This window comes from Salmo trutta, chromosome 12, assembly GCF_901001165.1.
Source record: "Salmo trutta chromosome 12, fSalTru1.1, whole genome shotgun sequence".
Classification (NCBI taxonomy): domain Eukaryota; kingdom Metazoa; phylum Chordata; class Actinopteri; order Salmoniformes; family Salmonidae; genus Salmo; species Salmo trutta.
In genome coordinates this window covers 26841710-26860899 of record NC_042968.1, presented here as the reverse complement: position 1 = coordinate 26860899, position 19190 = coordinate 26841710, and the positions used below count along the sequence as shown (strand labels likewise).

The window sequence follows — 19190 nt, the reverse complement described above, 5'->3', positions numbered from 1 at the left end:
TTGATCCTGATTAGTCTCCCAGTCCTTGCCACTGGAAACACATCCCCACAGCATGATGCTGCCACCACCATGCTTCACTGTAGGGATGGTGCCAGGTTTCCTCCAGATGTGATGCTTGGCATTCAGGCCAAAGAGTTAAATCTTGGTTTCATCAGACCAGATCATCTTGTTTCTCATGGTCTGAGTCCTTTAGGTGCCCTTTGGCAAACTCCTAGCGAGCTGTCATGTGTTTTTTACTGAGAGGTGGTTTCCATCTGGCCACTACCATGAAGGCCTGATTGGTGGAGTGCTGCATAGATGGTTATCCTTCTGGAATGTTCTCCAAACTCCACAGAGAAACTCTAGAGCTCTGTCAGTGACCATCGGGTTCTTGGTCACCTCCCTGACCAAGGCCCTTCTCCCCCGATTGCTCAGTTTGGCCGGGCAGCCAGCTCTAGGATGAGTCTTGGTGGCTCTAGGATGCACCGGAGCCTAATTTTGAGTCTCATATGAAAGGGTCTGAGTACTTATGTAAATAAGGTATTTCTTTAAAATAAAATGTTTATATACATTTGCAAACACATCTAAACCTGTTGTTGCTTTGTCATTATAGGGTATTGTGTGTAGATTGCTGAGGATTTATTTGATTTAATCCATTTTAGAATAAGGCTGTAACATAACAAAATGTGGAAAAAGTCAAGGGGTGTGAATACTTTCCGAATGCACTGTATGTGCATGATGACTGATTTTTATCTGCGTCAAGTCAGTTTGGCGGAAACACTACTGGTAGGAAAATTGGCCCAATATTCACCTGGATTTGTTTGCCTGTCGAGAGAGGACTTTGTCAGACTGCATCTTTCCAACAATACTGAGAAGCTCTTTGATTTGTTGCATCATGTTCCTCATAGATAAACCCTCTTATCACAGATATCCCTGTTGATTTATGTCACAGCCCTGTTGCTATGGAAATAAATGCATTGCTCTGCAGATTCCTGCCTCTGTGTTCACTCTCCCTGACCTGACTCAACGCCTGATTAGCCCTGTCTCTGACCATGGACCAGTTGTTAGTTTATGTTGTTAGTGTAACTAATGTATTGATCAGCAGATCCTTTTTCATTTTGTTTCCTGTTAGGTGTGTGAGTCAGCCCATGAGCCCAATAGTTACAAGATATCTATGTTTGACTCATGGCTTTGTCTATTCTTTCAACTAGCTGGACGTACCAGAGTGATATTTCCATTAACAAAGCATTCTAGTGTTGCTCATGCTGCAATGCTTAGAATATGCTGTTCTCTCAGACTCTCATCAGAGTTTAGAATGTCACAATGGAATCTTTGATGGTGGTTAAGGGGAGGGGGGTGTAATGAATCCCAGATGAACAGGATTGATTCTAGTGTTCCATGGTTTTGTTTTCACCTAATTCTGGCTATGAAATGTAGGACTATGAGGGTTTTGTAGTTTGATGGCAGCTTTTAGCAAAAATGGCAGGACTTTTCTTTTGCAATTTTCACCAGGAGTGTCTGACTGGTGGCCCCCGAGGGCTAGTCTCAGATGAATTCCTAGATCCTGAGGGAAGCGGCACTCTCAAGAATGTCATAGAAAAAAACAGGTGTAGCAGGAAGGAAAGCCTAATGTTAGCCAGGTTTGAACCTCTTTAAAACTACCCCTGGAAAGACAGTAACCAGGTCCCATTTCAAACCTTATTCCCTTCCCCTTGGGTGTTCACAGATCTGAAATAGCTTGATAGATGATTAGTTCCATCTACTCCCTCCAATCAGCTAGGTTGAGGGGCTGACATAATCCTTCAACTACCAATGTCTTCAGACATGGGAAGGCTGGGGCTACTGGGTCAGAAATGAAGCCATACAAGTGGAGGTTATCCTCACTTGCCTCATCCTGTATTTCTCAATAACATATATTTAAACCTCTGTGCCCTCTAATCAGTGCTAACCCTGAATGAGATTTCTCTCTTGAGACCAAACAATTAATTCTTGCTCTATTCCCATACAGTAGGCTAAGTAGACTACATCAAATTAAACAGCAATAGTATTTTTGTGTGTCAGGAGAATGATTTCCATACATAATCTTTGCGTCATATTTGTAGAGAGTAAATGTTAGGCATGGCATAAACATGGGTACTGTACATTTGTGGCTTTTTTGTTTGTTATTGGCAGAAAAATCACATTGATGAATAGGCCTTATGCATGCCACATTGCCTAGGCTCTGACAGTGGTAGTGCCAATAACAACTTAAAAAATGTCTCAAAGAGAAGCCCTAGGACTCCTCGTCTTTTTGTGGACGTTATACGTAGGCAGAGTAAGTGTCAACAACATCCCTTCCTAGGATATTAACAGTTTCCTGACACCAATACAGATGAATTAGGCCTATTCCTAAACAGTTTATACTTCTACCTTTGAACCATAAATCCTACTTCATGTGTGTCTGGGCATCATTCCAGCTATTGAAAATCAAAGGCTAGAGCTGTCATTCGCATTCAGGGCAGGCTTAGTACAAGATGCTACAAGGTTATTTTCCCCTTTGACTTACCCATGGACTGCTCAAATCTAGGCCAAATAGAAGGTACAACATTTGCGTCTCAGGAGGCATTTCCATTTGTCAGACACAGCTTGTCTTGACCTGATAGGTTTCTTGGTCTTAAAAAGATGGTATTCTTGGGGGAATTGATCATTCATTGAAGATGTTTTGATAAGTTAGCCTAGCTAGCAGCAGGGAATCTTTCAGAATGCACAAGCAATTTCCTGTAGGTTCATATCAAGCTAAATTCATGATTCCCCAATGACCTTTTTTGTAGTTACACGTACTTAAGATGGTTACATAACACATACATATAGCATTGTAATATGTCAAAGCTGAAGGACACCCCATAAATCCAGACTCTTACGCAGACAGTCTCTAGTATGGGGGATGGTGAACTGAGGGTAATGGACTGTCATAAGGGGCTTCCAGAGGGGGAAATCTCAGCCTGCTGTATCCTGGGAAACCAGTGCAAGCCTGCTCTCAGCTATTTTCCTCCCTGTGAGTCTGTCAGAGGGGCTAAAAGTTCTTTGTCACTGACTGATTTCCTTCATATGGATTCTGGAGAGGTCATTTTTTTTGTAGATGACAGCCTAATACATACTGAAGCATTGTTCTATGAAATAAATTCCAAAATAAATGTATTCTGAATTTTTTTTCTTTTTTTGTTACGCTGTGTGTGCGGAACTGACGTATACACTCCCAATTTTCAGATGAAGGGTTATTAAATAGTCAAATGCTCACCACCTCGGCGCTCAACTCAAACAGCGCTGTGTAGCCTACTGTAGCTGCTGGCGAAGTAATTCAAAGCCTATACTTTATCACTCAGGATGTAACTTTCCATTGCTAGTGTTTTTACCATGTAATGTTATTAAAACAAAATCCAACAGCCCCATAGTAGGACAGGTGACTTATTTTTTTCATTATCCTTTTTAAATTTTTTTACCTAGTCTGCTTGTTGTGTGTTCTAGAAATAGTCTTCTCGAGGTGCATTTAAGTTTCGGGAGCCATAGGGAGGGAAACATGTATTCTGACAAGCAGTCATTGTACAACAGTTCTTAATGCAATTGCGGGAAAAGTCTTTTGAAAGCAGTTTCGGCTATTGTTAAAAAAAGAGGGGGATCCCATTTGCTATTATTAATTTAAATTGCAGTTCAATTATCAAAACACATATTTTCTGTGTTATAGACTAACTATAAAGGCCTGGGGAAATTTGAGGACCAGAGGAAGAGGCAAACTTTAGTGAATTTGAGAAGTATGTGGACACCTTCAAAATAGGACACCTCCACTATTTTGAAGGTGTCCACATACTTTTCTCAAATTCACTAAAGTTTGCTTCTTCCTCTGGTCCTCAAATTTCCCCAGGCCTTTATAGTTAGTCTATTTCAGCCACACCCGTTGCTGACAGGTGTATACAATTGAGCACATAGCCATGCAATCTCCATAGACAAACACTGGCAGTAGAATGGCCTTACTGAAGAGCTCAGTGACTTTCAACTTGGTCCTGTCATAGGATGCCACCTTTCTAACAAGTCAGTTTGGCAAATTTCTGCCCTGCTTAAGCTGCCCCGGTCAACTGTAAGTGCGGTTATTGTGAAGTGGAAACGTCTAGGAGCAACAGCAGCTCAGCTGTGAAGTGTTAGGCCACACAAGCTCACAGTACGGAACCACTGAGTTCTGAAGCGCGTAAACCTCGCCTGTCCTCGGTTGCAACGCTCACTAACACGTTCCAAACTGCCTCTGGAAGCAACTTCGGCACAATAATTGTTCGTCAGGAGCTTCATGAGCAGCCGCACACAAGCCTAAGATCAACATGCGCAATGCCAAGCTTGGGCTGGAGTGGTGTAAAGCTCACTGCCATGAATTCTGGAGCAGTGGAAACGCGTTCTCTGGAGTGATGGATCACACTTCACCATCTGGCAGTTCGATGGATGAATCTGGGTTTGGCGGATGCTAGGAGAACGCTACCTGCCTGAATTCATAGTGCCAACTAAGGTTTGGAGGATAAATAATACTTCCAGTGAAGGGAAAATCGTAACGCTACAGCATACAATGACATTCTAGACGATTCTGCACTTCCAACTTTGTGGCAACAGTTTGGTTAAGGCCCTTTTCCTGTATCATCATGACAATGCACAAAGAGAGGTCCATACATGGTTCGTCGATCGGTGTGGATGAACTTGACTGGCCTGCACAGAGCCCTGACCTCAACCCCCATCGAACAAATTTGGGATGAATTGGAACGCCCACTGCGAGCCAGGCCTAATCTCCCAACATCAGTGCCCGACCTCACTAATGCTTTTGTGGCTGAATGGAATCAAGTCTCCGCGGAAATGTTACGTATAGTGGAAACCCTTCCCAGAAGAGTGGAGGCTGTTATAGCAGCAAAGGGGGGAACAACTCCATATTAATGCCCATGATTTTGGAATGATATGTTTGACGAGAGAAGGTATCTACATTATGTACATCACAAAGTATGTGTACCACTGTTTTCTGCCTGCCCCCTCCCCTCTCTATCCCTCGCGCTGGCTCGCCCCGGGCGTATTCATTATGTTTCTTATATGGAAGCAAACGGAACGAAATGGGAAGGGACCTGCCTGGACTTGTCCAATAGAAACTTGTTTTAGTTGCAAACTGTTGCAACTGCTTGGACTAATTATTACACCCCATCTCTTTGCTGATGATGCAAGTGTGTTCAGTCTTCGGTCTGTTTGTAGAATATCCTAGCCTATTCATTGATAGGCCCTGCTTTACTGAAGTTGCAAGACATTGCAACCAATAAATTGTGAGATGCAGCATTCCGTTGCGAGATACAGCTTTTGACTGCCTATAGATGGGCCTAGTGCACGGTTCTGAATGTTGGCCGACTTGTCTATACTGTGCTCCTCTCCGTCCCTCGCGAGCTCACTATGACAGATGGGAGTGTTTGTTCTCGGAAGTACGGCAACTAATCAGTCTCCTCCGTTCCAAAAATACAGTGTCTTAGGAGTCAATTCCTAGTGGAAGCGACTCTTGATACTTAGAAATGGGAGTCGAGAACGAGAGTCTGACGAACAAGGAGTGAAGTAATACCTTTTTTGTTTTGTGGTCGTTACCAGTTGGGAAAAATAGCAGAGAAAGGCAAGCAACAGCAGCGAAGTCCTGTATGGTTGTACTTTGAGAAGGAAATGCAATCTTTGCGGAGGTGGAATTGAGCTACAGTAATGGTAGTACAGGTGCAACGCTAAACCATCTGAAAGGGAAGCACCATTAGACCCAAATCGTTGGCAGCAGCGCAGCTATCTTGTGAATGGATATACAGTGCTTTCTGAAAGTATTCAGACCTCTTCACTTTTTCCACATTTTGTTACGTTACAGCCTTATTCTAAAATTAGTTAAATAAAACAATTTGCTCAGCAATCTACACACAATACCCCATAATGACAGTGAAAACAGGTTTTTAGAAATGTTTTGCGAATTTATTAAAAACAAAGTACAGATACATTATTTACATACCAGTCAAAAGTTTGTACACCTACTCATTCCAGGGTTTTACTTTATTTGTAATATTTTCTACATTGTAGAACAATAGTGAAGACATCAAAACTATGAAATAACACATGGAATCATGTAGTAACCAAAGTGTTAAACAAATCAAAATATATTTGAGATTCTTCAAAGTAGCCACCCTTTGCCTTGACAGCTTTGCACACTCTTGGCATTCTCGCAACCAGCTTCACCTGGAATGCTTTTCCAACAGTCTTGAAGGAGTTTCCACATATGCTGAGCACTTGTTGACTGCTTTTCCTTCACTCTGCGGTCCAACTCATCCCAAACCATCTCAATTGGCCAGGTCATCTATTGCAGCACTATATCACTCTCCTTCTTGGTCAAATAGCCCTTACACAGCCTGGAGGTGTGTTGGGTCATTGTCCTGTTGGAAAAACAAATGATAGTCCCACTAAGTGCAAACCAGATGGGATGGCGTTTCGCTGCAGAATGCTGTGGTAGCCATACTGGTTAAGTGTGTCTTGAATTTAAAAAAAATCAGTGTCACCAGCAAGGCACCATCACACCACCACCATGTTTCACGGTGGGAACCACAAATGCAGAGATAATCCGTTCACCTATTCTGCGTCTCACAAAGACACGGTGGTTAGAACCAAAAATCTAAAATTTGGATTTATCAGACCAAGGGACAGATTACCACCAGTCTGATGTCCATTGCTCTGGGTTTTTTTTTTTCGTGTATAGTTTTTTTTCTGGGAGACTGGCAGGGAGACTGGTCAGGATCAAGGCAAAGATGAAAGGAGCAAAGTGCAGAGATTCTTGATTTAATACGTGAACCAGAGCACTTAGGACCTCAGACTGGGGCATAGGTTCACCTTCCAACAGGACAACGACCCTAAGCACACGTCTAAGACAACACGGGAGTGGCTTCAGGACAAGTCTCAATGTCCTTGAGTGGCCCAGCCAGAGCCTGATCGACCATCCAACCTAATAGACCTTGAGAGGATCTGTGGAGGAAAATGGGAGGAACTCCTCAAATACAGGTGTGCAAAGCTTGTTGCGTCATAGCCAAGAAGACTCAAGGCTGTAATTGCTGCCAAAGGTGCTTTAACAAAGTACTGTGTAAATGGTCTTAATACTTGTGTAAATGTCACGTTTTAAATGAGCAAATATCAAAAATTACGTTTTTGCCATGTCATTATGGGGTATTGTGTGTAGATTGATGGGGGGGGGCAATTTTAATCAATTTTAGAATGTGGCTGTAACTTAACAAAGTGGAATAAGTCAAGGGGTCTTAAATTGCTTGCGGCATCAATTTAGAAATGCAGTTACGAGTTTTAAGCATGGTTTACGCCTTAATCACAATGATTAGTGCCACTGCGCAAAATAGTACACAGCAGCATCTGGATATGTGTGCAACAAATGTTCAACATTTACCTTCTGCTACCATTTCTGTCAAGCATGCTACGCTTACAGTTTGACGCATATGTTTTGATAAATCCAATGTATGCGCCACACAGAACGCACTGCCTCTGCAAGACAAACGCAGCGTTCCATTGGAAATTAATGCATGTCTGGTGTACCAAAATGCAATGACGCTGTCGGTGTGATCGAGGTCATTAGGCACAGCGCTCTTAAATTACATACTTTGAAATAGTAACCAAAAAAATCTATTGGAGGGAATAGTAATTCATTATGAATAATAAGTGTGCATTGGGGTAAATAGGCTGAAGCATGGGGCTTCTCCATCTATGTATTTATAGCCACTATGCTGCATCAGTTGGGCTACAGGTGATAATAGCATGCAATGGGCTACATGCATGGTCCAATATGTTAATGTATTTATTTTTAACAAATATATTATTGGGCTCATTTCTAGAAGTGGAAATTTCAATTTGATTGTGTAGGCATAATTTTATTTTCATTCACTTTGAAATATGTTCTTTTTAAAAAGTCTCTTGAACTGAGCTTATCAGTCCTCCTCCAACATACAAATGATCCCGGGAAGGACCCTGGACACCCTAAGCAAGGAGACTAGAGTTAGTCAAACTCGCAGTTTCATACATGTACAAAATTACTCTTTCCTTAAAAGCAGGATGGTCACTACGGGAGGTTTACATGAAAGGGGAGGTTTACATGAAAGGGGAGGTTACTTGGTCCCCGACAATCGATCTGAGAACGTCTTAAGTTTCACTCGTGATTTATTTTTTTTGCTTCATCCCTAGGGTGATGCGTGGAAGTGTTGTCAATGAAGTTGCTCACTGTTAGTATGCACATCATGTACAAATTAAATGGCAGATGTCCACGCCAGGAGTTGAATAGAAAATAATTTTTGACCTGGCTAAAAATAAAATGGTGGTTGGCAAATCATGAAACCTTTTGACCTTACTTTTTAAGTGAGCCATTTCCGACTTCCACGGTATGTCTTCAATGGATATGTCATCCAGTTTTGTTGTTCTGTAGCCTTCAAGTTGTGCCGTTTTACATATGGGGATAAAAGTATCTACATATCACACAGATTCCTCTTTTTTAAGAATAACATTGCTTCCTTCGAGGATGCTTACAGATGTTATGCTTCTTCTTCTCTGACAGAATTCAACGTGTCAAATCGGATGGCCTGTTGTCCGGGCCTCTGGTAGTCTCTATGGGGGTGCCACAGGGTTCAATTCTTGGGCCAACTCTTTTCTCTGTATACATCAATGATGTCGCTCTTGCTGCTGGTGAGTCTCTGATCCACCTCTACGCAGACGACACCATTCTGTTTACTCCTGGCCCTTCTTTGGACACTGTGTTAACAACCCTCCAGACGAGCTTCAATGCCATACAACTCTCCTTCTGTGGCCTCCAACTGCTCTTAAATACAAGTAAAACTAAATGCATGCTCTTCAACCGATCGCTGCCCGCACCTGCCCGCCCGTCCAGCATCACTACTCTAGACGGCTCTGACTTAGAATACGTGGACAACTACAAATACCTAGGTGTCTGGTTAGTCTGTAAAATCTCCTTCCAGACTCACATCAAACATCTCCAATCCAAAGTTAAATCTAGAATTGGCTTCCTATTTCGCAACAAAGCATCCTTCACTCATGCTGCCAAACATACCCTCGTAAAACTGACCATCCTATCGATCCTCGACTTCAGCGATGTCATTTACAAAATAGCCTCCAATACCCTACTCAATAAATTGGATGCAGTCTATCACAGTGCCATCCGTTTTGTCACCAAAGCCCCATATACTATCCACCACTGCGACCTGTACGCTCTCGTTGGCTGGCCCTCGCTTCATACTCGTCGCCAAACCCACTGGCTCCAGGTCATCTACAAGACCCTACTAGGTAAAGTCCCGCCTTATCTCAGCTCACTGGTCACCGTAGCAGCACCCACCTGTAGCACGCGCTCCAGCAGGTATATCTCTCTAGTCACCCCCAAAGCCAATTCCTCCTTTGGCCGTCTCTCCTTCCAGTTCTCCGCTGCCAATGACTGGAACGAACTACAAACATCTCTGAAACTGGAAACACATCTCCCTCACTAGCTTTAAGCACCAGCTGTCAGAGCAGCTCACAGATCACTGCACCTGTACATAGCCCATCTATAATTTAGCCTAAACAACTACCTCTTCCCCTACTGTATTTATTTATTTATTTTGCTCCTTTGCACCCCATTATTTCTACTTTTCACTTTCTTCCACTACAAATCTACCATTCCAGTGTTTTACTTACTATATTATATTTACTTTGCCACCATGGACTTTTTTGCCTTTACCTCCCTTATCTCACCTCATTTGCTCACATTGTATATAGACTTATTTTTCTACTGTATTATTGACTAAGTTTTTTTGTTTTACTCCATGTGTAACTCTGTTGTTGTATGTGTCGAACTGCTTTGCTTTATCTTGGCCAGGTCGCAATTGTAAATAAGAACTTGTTCTCAACTTGCCTACCTGGTTAAATAAAGGTGAAATAAAATAAAAAATGTAGAAGAAAAACTCCATCTGCTAGGCTAGCCAGCAGAGCTCCCTCTTCCAATGCTGTGCTTCGTGAGAGGTCTGTGAAATGTGAGCCGCGTTCGCTATTGGCCTGTTGCTGAAACGGAGCTGTAGTTAGAAGGCTTTGAATAGGAAGCTGCTCGAGTCAGGAGGTCACTGTAGTCTCCAGGGCAGGGCTGGGCGTTGTGCTTCTATCTATGCCCAACACAGTTCATGTGCTTTACTCATGACTACCATTGATAAGAGATTATCTGAGCATTCCTCTATTCTTTTTTGTTTATTTTTATAACTCAGACGTAGTGAACTGTTGGAATCCTTTTATAAAGTCATTTCGGTTTCTCCATACATCCTGTAAGTGGTTGTTGAAGTTGCCGCTGACCGCTTGTACGATTTTAGGTTTGCGTTTTGCCTTGAAATAGTTACTCAGCACCTATACCAGTTTGTCAACATTGTGAAACCTATAAGGGAAGTTACAGTAGGACATTTTTAGTTAACAATTTGAAAATGAGCATCTCCTTATGGCTTGTCTAGGAAATGATTAAACACCAGGGCCAACATTTTGTCCTTCGAGCTATATAAACAAGTGCGCTGTTGGCGATGGAATGTAAGCTTACATAGTTAGGAGCCTCAGACCTTTTTGGTCTCCAAGCATATCCCCTCCTTTGTTTCAGCAGCCAGCCTGCTATTTTTACCGACATAAGCTTCTTATATCACATGTTAGAATATCTTGGCCTACTAGTGTGCAGCCAGTTAGCCAACCTAATTTCAGAATGAGACTCTCCCGTATACTACATATTTTGAAGATAATAAACATTCACATTATAGACCACCAGCTGGCTGAGTTTTTTTTTCTTTCCCTGTGGTGGTATGGAGGAGGCCGGTGCTTGCCACAATGCCCTCCTTGTGTTCTCTGGGCAGGCAGAGCCTGGCTCTGATTCTGTCACACAGTTGCTTGCAGCAATTGGCTTGACCCTCGACCTGTCTGCTGCCTCAGAGTCTGGGGCTAGGCTACCCCATATCCCATCCATCTACAATGTGACTGTGTAAGAATGTTTAACTACAAAATACTAGTAATATCTTCTATTTTCATTGTTTTCTTGCTCATTTTATTTGTTGAAAAGCAATTTGTGCTTATTGCTTCTTTTGAGAACTATTTTCCTTGTCGTATTAGTTGCATATTTAGGTCGATACCCATTACCTTAGATACTATAAATGTTTGTTGAAGTAGACTATCAATGAAATGGGGAACAGACTATATAAAAGGGTATGATGGGATTGAAACGGTCTCTACCTGTTTTTGAAGTGTTCTTGTTTGAATCCACATAAAGCGTTCCTTTTCTTCATTGGCAACAGATGTAGAGGACATTTTTGAGCTGAAACTTTGAGTCCTAAAAGCGGTACGGTGCTGTCTAGTGTAGGGCAGCTGTTTGGCCGAGGAGGCTGAAATAGACCTCATGAGAGGAGACTGAGGGGCTGTCTAATGGTGGCCATGTGGTTGTACCCTGCCGTCAGTGCCTCAGTGGCAGAAGGAGCTGTCAACTTGAGGAACCGCTGCCCCATCCACCACCATGAGGCTACCTTTAGTCGTTCATTTAGAAAAGAGTCATGCATACACATTTGGTATATGCTGCCTGTGTCATTCTTTTACATTTCAGTTGACCTTTTAGTGCTGACAAATTCCTCGACGATATAGCACAGGTAAATCATACTTCGGAGCTCATTTTGTATCTGGCGACAGAGAGCTTGCTCCCAGAAACCTAAGCTCCTTGTCCAAGTAGCAGCAGCTGAGATCCAGTGAGTGGTGGAGGCAGAGCTAACATTAGCCCTGAGTGTACACTGCCGAAGGAAGGACGTTAAACTGGGCGCTGAGCCAGCAGAACAGACTGGGGACCCTCCTATTACATGTATTTGTTTGGGTGTAAGCTCTAATACATCCGTGTTGGAACAAGAAGCTTTGCTGCCAAAAGAGGATAGTGGGACGGGTCACATCAATATTGATGCCTGGCCTGCTCATCTTAGCCAGGCCTTAGGCAGACATGGCAGCTGTGTTTCACATGGACACAAACTGAACAGTTTTTAATGGTGCGACGCCTGGCTGGGCATCTGATCCAGTCAGCAGGACACCAAGACCCACAAACTCACTTTGGAGTCAGAACAACAAACCTGACAGCCTACACTTCATGGTTTGATAAGTCAAAATGAGAATATCAGAGGCAATATTGGCTTTGGTTATTCATCACAATACTTGGCTGGCTCTGCCTCCTTTGTTATGACCTGAGTCCTACTGTATTTCACAAGTTTCCTTATTGGATTCAAAGACCTCTGACGTAACTTCCCTTTTCTGCAGTTTCCAGGATTTAGGACCTTTGGGCTGGACCTAGCTAGTCAGGCTCCTGTTTCCTGTTTACTCCTGTATCCTTAATATCCCTATTTTAAGCAGCAGGCAGTGTTGGGCATCTGGCAGTTACCGCAGTCACTGTAATCCATGGGATTTAGAGACAGTGGAGACTGCTCATTTCACTAGTTCACTCTCTCAAAGGACCGTGTTTTTCAAGTAGACTGCTCATCTCATGTTTCATTTTGAGAAAAAAATAGACATTTTACCTTTTGGTTATAGAGAGAACTGTTAAACTTGACATTAGGTGTAATGGACTTAATGGTTTTTGGAACCAGTTTGCTCACTTGGAAATTGAGGTACTGACTTGTTACACCTTTTATAACCGCTGTGATTATTATTTGACCCTGCTGGTCATCTATGAATGTTTGAACAGCTTGAAGAATAATCTGGCCTTAATGGCCATGTACTCATATAATATCCACCCGGCACAGCCAGAAGAGGACTGGCCACCCCTCAGTCTGGTTCCTGCCTTTCTAGAGTTTTTCCCTTGCCATCTGCATTGCTTGCTGTTTGGGGTTTTAGGCTGGGTTTCTGTATTTACATCTGCTAATGTAAAAAGGGCTTTATAAATACATTTGATGTCTGTCTCTCCACTGCTGCCTCCCATGACAGGGTAGGTCCATGGGCTTCCCTGCATGTCTGGTCCCCTCTGTCTCCAAGGCAGGGTCTGTTCTGTTGGTGTAGGCTGTCAGGCTCTGTCTACACACCCCTCTGTTTGTGAAAGACAGCGAAGTTTGAAGATCAGTGGAACATTGTAGATACAAACAGTAGTGGAATGTTTGTAGTTGATAGTTGAAAGGCCATGTACAATGCACAGGCTGTCTGAGCAGCACACAATGACAGGTGTCTTGGTGTTATCCTGAGGAAAAGCTGTGGCTTGTTTTCTTTCCACAAGTTGCCCCCTCATCCCAAAACATTGTAGCTGTAAGCATGGGGCTGGGTGATAACTCTGATTCGGCGCGTTCCACAACATAATTAATAAAACATAGGGCTACACAGTGGGACTGGCTTATCCAGTATGATTTACTTTGTGATTTTGCCATTTAGGGTGTGATCTCATCAGGGGATTCTAATATCAACCACCAGTACAGCAACATCCCAGATACAAATTGCGAATGTTTTAGTATTGATTGACAAGTTGCTTGTGTGCGTCTGAATTTCCTAGCCTTGTGCTAGCTAGGGCCTACATCTAGAAAGAAAACAGGTACATTTCCAAGTATTGACATGGACATCTCTCCATTACTGTGACATATTATCACCATTGTTCTCAAGCTAGGTAATGATACATGCAGGCATTTGTTTCTCCTAAACATGCAAATAGGATTATGCTTATTTGCATAATGACATAACTACCAAGGGGATAAACGGGTTTCTATGGACATTTGCTGCTTAGATTTTGAGGGGATATTGTTAACTCCCACTGTGTGTGTTCCATTAAGACAGATCGTCACTGTTTTCCAACAATGACCGCTTGCAGACATTTGTCTGTGGCTGTATTTCCTTTTGTAGAGGGGTTAATTCTTCTTCAGATATGCTTCATTTATTTATGAAGGTTTATATGAAATTAGTCTAATGGGAGCAAGAATTAACACCTGATTATGCTAAACCCTCAATGTTCTTCTGTTTTCTCTTGTTTGATTTTATTGTTGATGTTGAGTTGGGCTACTGTACGTAGTTGCACAATATTGTCACAAAACCTAGTGTAATTCCTTAGACTAAATGCTTACTTCAGTTTCTAAGCATTCACAATTTATCTTCCCAAGAACTGCCTCAAAACTACCAAGTTTTATTGGAAAAAACAGCACATTTGAAAAAGCTCATCCTTCCTCTGAAATCATTGTAACTTTCTTTTGTTTCTTCCTTTTCCTCCCTTAGGAAATGACATAGAGGCCTTACAGATACATTTGTGCTTTTGTCGCTCTTCTAATCTGAGTTTTGTGGAGGGGAAGCGGCGAGATCTGGGAGCACATTTTGTTTCCTCAGTGATTAATAACTACCTCAGCCAGCAGAAGGAAACGGCGAGGACGTTGAGGCCGGCAAAGTTTCCGAAAGCAGTCCTATCAGCTGGCTTCTGCTCACCGCCACACAGTGTGAAGAGAATCTCTGACTGACTGGTTGTCTGCCCTCGCTCTGCTCCATACACATAGCCAATAGGCTGCCATTGCAGAGAGGAAGTGAAGTGACAAGGCGCCATTGTCCTACCGGAGAACAGATTTTGTCTCTTTTTGTCAGACTCCTTGCTGTTGACCGGTACCACATTTCTTTTCAGATTCTTGGCTTTTGTTTTTTGCTTAAAGCTTTTAAAGATTTTCTATCAGTAAAAACATCTAAATATACAAACTATATACATGTTGTACAAAGAAGACATTTTCTGCTTCCATTTGAAGGAATTGTTATGCACATGAATCTTGTCTTGGAATGAGAGTATCGTGGAGTGTTTTCAGTTTTTTGCTCTGTCCTCTCATAAACCATTGACTCCCTTTGAGGCAGAAAATACAGATTTGGAAAGGTGCATTTCTGCCTGTTATTTTTGCTGGGACTGTCCACCGTGAGCTGCAGCAGGGCTGCACGTAAACATCACACTCAGTCAGCAAGTCGTTACCCTGCTGTGTCTGCATCGCTCTGTTAGTTCCAAAGCATTTTGAGATGAGCCTCTGGCAGATGGAGCCCTTAAGTTGTCTTTTTCCATAAATTCCAGGACTATTGGCTTGTTTCTATAAGTGCAAGAGAGAGCTTCTGGTTGGCTGAAATCCGGAGCTTCCAGGGTCAGCCTGACACTTATGTATTGTTGTAGTGCACAGGAAAGTAAAATGGACTACAAGCGGCGCTTTTTGCTCGGCGGGTCCAAGCAGAAAGTCCAGCAGTACCAGATGCCTGAGCTGAGCCGGACCCTCAGCGCCCCCCTGGGCTCCACCTGCTCCCCCATGGGTGGCTCCACTGGGGTGGGCATGCCCGGCAGCTGCCAACCACCTCCCTCCACCCCCAACACCACTGCGGTCGCCGACATCCAGCAGGGCATCTCCAAGTACCTGGATGCACTGAATGTGTTCTGCCGGGCCAGCGCCTTTCTCACGGACCTGTTCAGCAGCGTGTTCAGGAACTCCCACTACTCGAAAGCAGCTATGCAACTTAAGGACGTGCAGGAACATGTCATGGAGGCGGCCAGCCGGCTGACTGCAGCAATAAAGCCAGAGATCGCCAAGATGCTGATGGAGCTGAGCGCTGGGGCTGCCAACTTCAAAGACCAGAACGACTTCAGCCTGCAGGATGTAGAGGTAACGGGTTGCCAGGGTTACAGTTACCGACCTGGACACACACTGAACACCTGTCAAAGTAAAGTTATTACATTATCCTAACAGTTAGGCCTACCTGTAAAATAACATGTTGAGTCTTTTTTCCTCTCCATTTCCCTGTCAATCAGTGGGGGCTGGTAGGAAGAGCAATAGGAGGAAAGGTTCATCGTAATGGCTGGAATTGGAATGTATGGAACGTCAAATGTGGTTTTCATATGTTTGATACGGTTTCATTTATGCCATTACAATGAGCCTGTCATCCTATAGCTCCTCCCACCTGCTGTCAATAGAGCATGTTTTGCCCAAAGGGAACTTTTTAAAAAAAAAAACCACATTTTTGTTATGAGGGTCTAGACTAGAATTTTAGCAATTTTTTTTGTTGCACTTTTTGCTTTGTTTCTTATGTTCCATTTTTCTAGGGCGAGGCTGCTTCTAAGATGCCCAGCTAAAGTCTCTCAGAATGCATGGCTCCTTGATTCAGAATTTCTTGACTAAGCGGTTGCTAGGATCTGAGGGCGAGGTGCGAAAAGAACTGAGGATAGGAGAAGAGGGCAGGAACCATCGTTTATGCTGAGACAGTCTGACTGAGCATGCAGGGTGATAGCTGGCCTGTAATAGACAGACCAAAGTTGCTTACGTCCCAATTGTGAGTTGCTGCTCTAAAAGTATTGTAATTTTTTTGCAGTTCGGGTTTGATTGGGAGAATAGTAACTGGATATTAGACTTCACTGGCATTTGTGGATGAGAAGCCTTATGTGCTCCTGACGCTACAGCTGTGCCTACTGCCTAGCCAGTCAGAAATAGTCCCGTGTGGCTCAGTTGGTAGAGCATGGTGTTTGCAACGCCAGGGTTGTGGGTTCGATTCCCACGGGGGACCAGTACGGAGAAAGAAATGTATGCATTCACTACTGTAAGTCGCTCTGGATAAGAGCGTCTGCTAAATGACTAAAATGTAAATGAGTTTCCAGGGTAGTGCCACTCCTAAATAGTACTCGAGGAATGCCAATTTATGTATTTATTTTTAATACATCTGTTTAGGCAGCAAGCAAATTGCCTCTTGTGTAGTGAATGTTTGAGATGTCTATGCTCTCATCCTGGAGATTAAACAGATTTAGGGAGCAAGGCCTCAGTGGCAGACAGTGAGTGAATAAGCTGAATGTTCAGGCCGGGGCTGTTTTATGAGAGGGACTGCAGGGCCTCAGTGGATGTGGTTGTGCCCAGAGCAGGAAAGACTTTTGCACCACAATCTGTCATTTTGACTCTGTGGTCTTGGATATGCACAGATAAATATTAAAGGAGGGGAAGCCCAACTCAGTGAAAGTTCAGACTGCGGCAGGACTGTCTGGCAGCCACACTGACTCACTCTGGCTTCAGCTAGCGTCTGTGAATAACAACAGTGCGTTTGTCAAATAAAAGTGTGATTTTGCTCTACCTCAGTCTTGCTAATGTGTAGGAATTGAGGAATGGATAAGATATTCAGACCTGGTTGAGTAGAAGGAATCTATCAACAGACAAAAGACAAGTCCAAAATGGCCATGTGCATCATATAGGCCTACTGTGTATTTTGACTAGACCAGTGAGTTTCACTCTATTTCACAAATGATGGCATCACTTATTATTCAACCTCCATTTCCTCCATGAGAAGGTAAATATTGTTTGTAAAATTGCTTTTCACATAAGTACATGGTGCACCTTCAAATTTGGCCATTTCCATGCCCCCAGAGAGATTTACTAAATTTGTGACGGAAAGGGCTTTTCCATTTGTGCGTGTGTATGAACATTTATCTTGGCAGTTGTATGTAAAAAATAGAATTGGGTCTGGAATGTTGAAGGAATCAGGATCACCCCCCCCCAATCCAGAAAGTCCAGTCAGTATGGAAAACAAAACATGTGTTTTTATCGGAGCTTGGCTACCCTGGCTGCTCAGTGTCTCAGCTGCCAAATATGCATGAAAATGTCACTGTTTATTAGGGGGCAGTCTACTGAGTGTATGAGCGAAACCACAGAGGGAGCGACGGTCAGGCCAGCCAGACAGGAGTCCTGGGGAAGATCTCGATTGCATACTCCTTGCATTCTCTCTCCTCGTCTCCTTCTCAAAACCCATTGGAGGAGAAGGACAGAGACGAGAAGACGTGAGGAGAATGCAATTGAGATCTTCTGGTTCTGAACATGAGGCAACCACAGTGCAGGCAGGGCCAGAGCCAGGCAGACAACTGCACAAGCAGCAATCCCGAAACGCCCCTGAAAAAACACATCTGACCTAGTTCAGCGGGCTTCAAGGATTCTATCATTTTTCCCAACAGTTGAATTGTTACTTGATAAGATTCTTTCATATCAAGTGTCTACTACATGGTCAGTCTATTGTGTTCTTAGGTTACTACTCCTTTACCTCTGTTTTTATGGCCACGCTCACGGCTGCCATTATTACATTACAACCTCGAGTTTGTATGTAACGAACGTCACACGGTTTCTTTAATTGAGAGAAATTAAATCTGTGTCTAAACAATAGATGAGTATCATGTTTGATATGCAACACACTAGCACCAGCACTTCCTGTTTTGATTTAATAGACCCCTTTCTATGTTTGCAAACATTACCATACAAGGGCGATGCACGGAAGTTGGTGGCAGAACAAGGGGGAGTTCTTATAGAACGGCAAAAACATTTCTTTTTTTCCATTTACATGTCGCTTATGCGTGCATTTCAAACTACTTTTGGAATATGATTGGATTTTATGGCTCGTATGAATGTCCTGCTTAATATAATGTTGGTGTCATCGCAAATCAACAGCATCATCCTTAAAAATCACTTCAACCAATAAAATGAGTCTTTGGCTAGCTTTTGCTACAGCCTATATCAATGAGCGTTAGCATTATAGCGAACTGCTACATCCCAAATGAGTTATTTTGCAAAGATCACAACCAAATATAATCTTAGCGACTCTTCAAGCAAGAATCAATACATTTACATTTTAGTCATTTAGCAGACGCTCTTATCCAGATCGACTTACAGTAGTGAATACATGCATTATCATACATTTCATTTCATGCATTTATTTTATTTTTTTGTACTGGCCCCCCGTGGGAATCGAACCCACAACTCTGGCGTTGCAAACACCATGCTCTACCAACTGAGCCACAGGGAAGCGTATGAGAACCCCAAAAAGTTTTGTTTAGAAGTAATAAAAACAAATCTAGGCTATTGAATGGATGCAGATCGCGATGGTTTTCTTACTGCCGCCAAGAGTTGCATGCATCTGTACGTGACGTCAGTGTGTTGTGTACTGGAAAAGGGTCTAATAGATGCTACCTTTGGAAATGGCCATCCTACAGAAGACAGGCTAGGATGGTGAGGCCACTCACTAACCGCGCTAAAGAGGTATTTTAGACTGGAGGAAAACATGAAACACGAAGGCATCTGGTTTTTAGTCTCACTCTCCTAGGATAGATGATGATTTCCACTTCAAGAAGACAATAGGTGTGTCCTCACACTACAGGTGTCCTTAGTTTAATG

At 43.0% G+C, this 19190-nt stretch overlaps 1 protein-coding gene across 3 annotated transcripts in view; it reads left to right on the top strand.

Annotated features, from left to right (window-relative positions):
• The window catches only part of LOC115203278 (uncharacterized protein KIAA0355), a 38655-nt gene that overhangs the window by 4515 nt on the left and 14950 nt on the right, over positions 1-19190 (top strand). For 2 of the 3 annotated variants that reach the window (XM_029767831.1, XM_029767833.1), the window contains exon 2: positions 14260-15659. The exons of the other annotated variant lie outside the window; for it this stretch is intronic. In XM_029767831.1, coding sequence (XP_029623691.1) covers positions 15165-15659 — 495 coding nt within the window. In that variant the 5' untranslated portion in view covers positions 14260-15164. The remainder of the gene's footprint in view (positions 1-14259; positions 15660-19190) is intronic. 3 annotated transcript variants of the gene reach the window in all.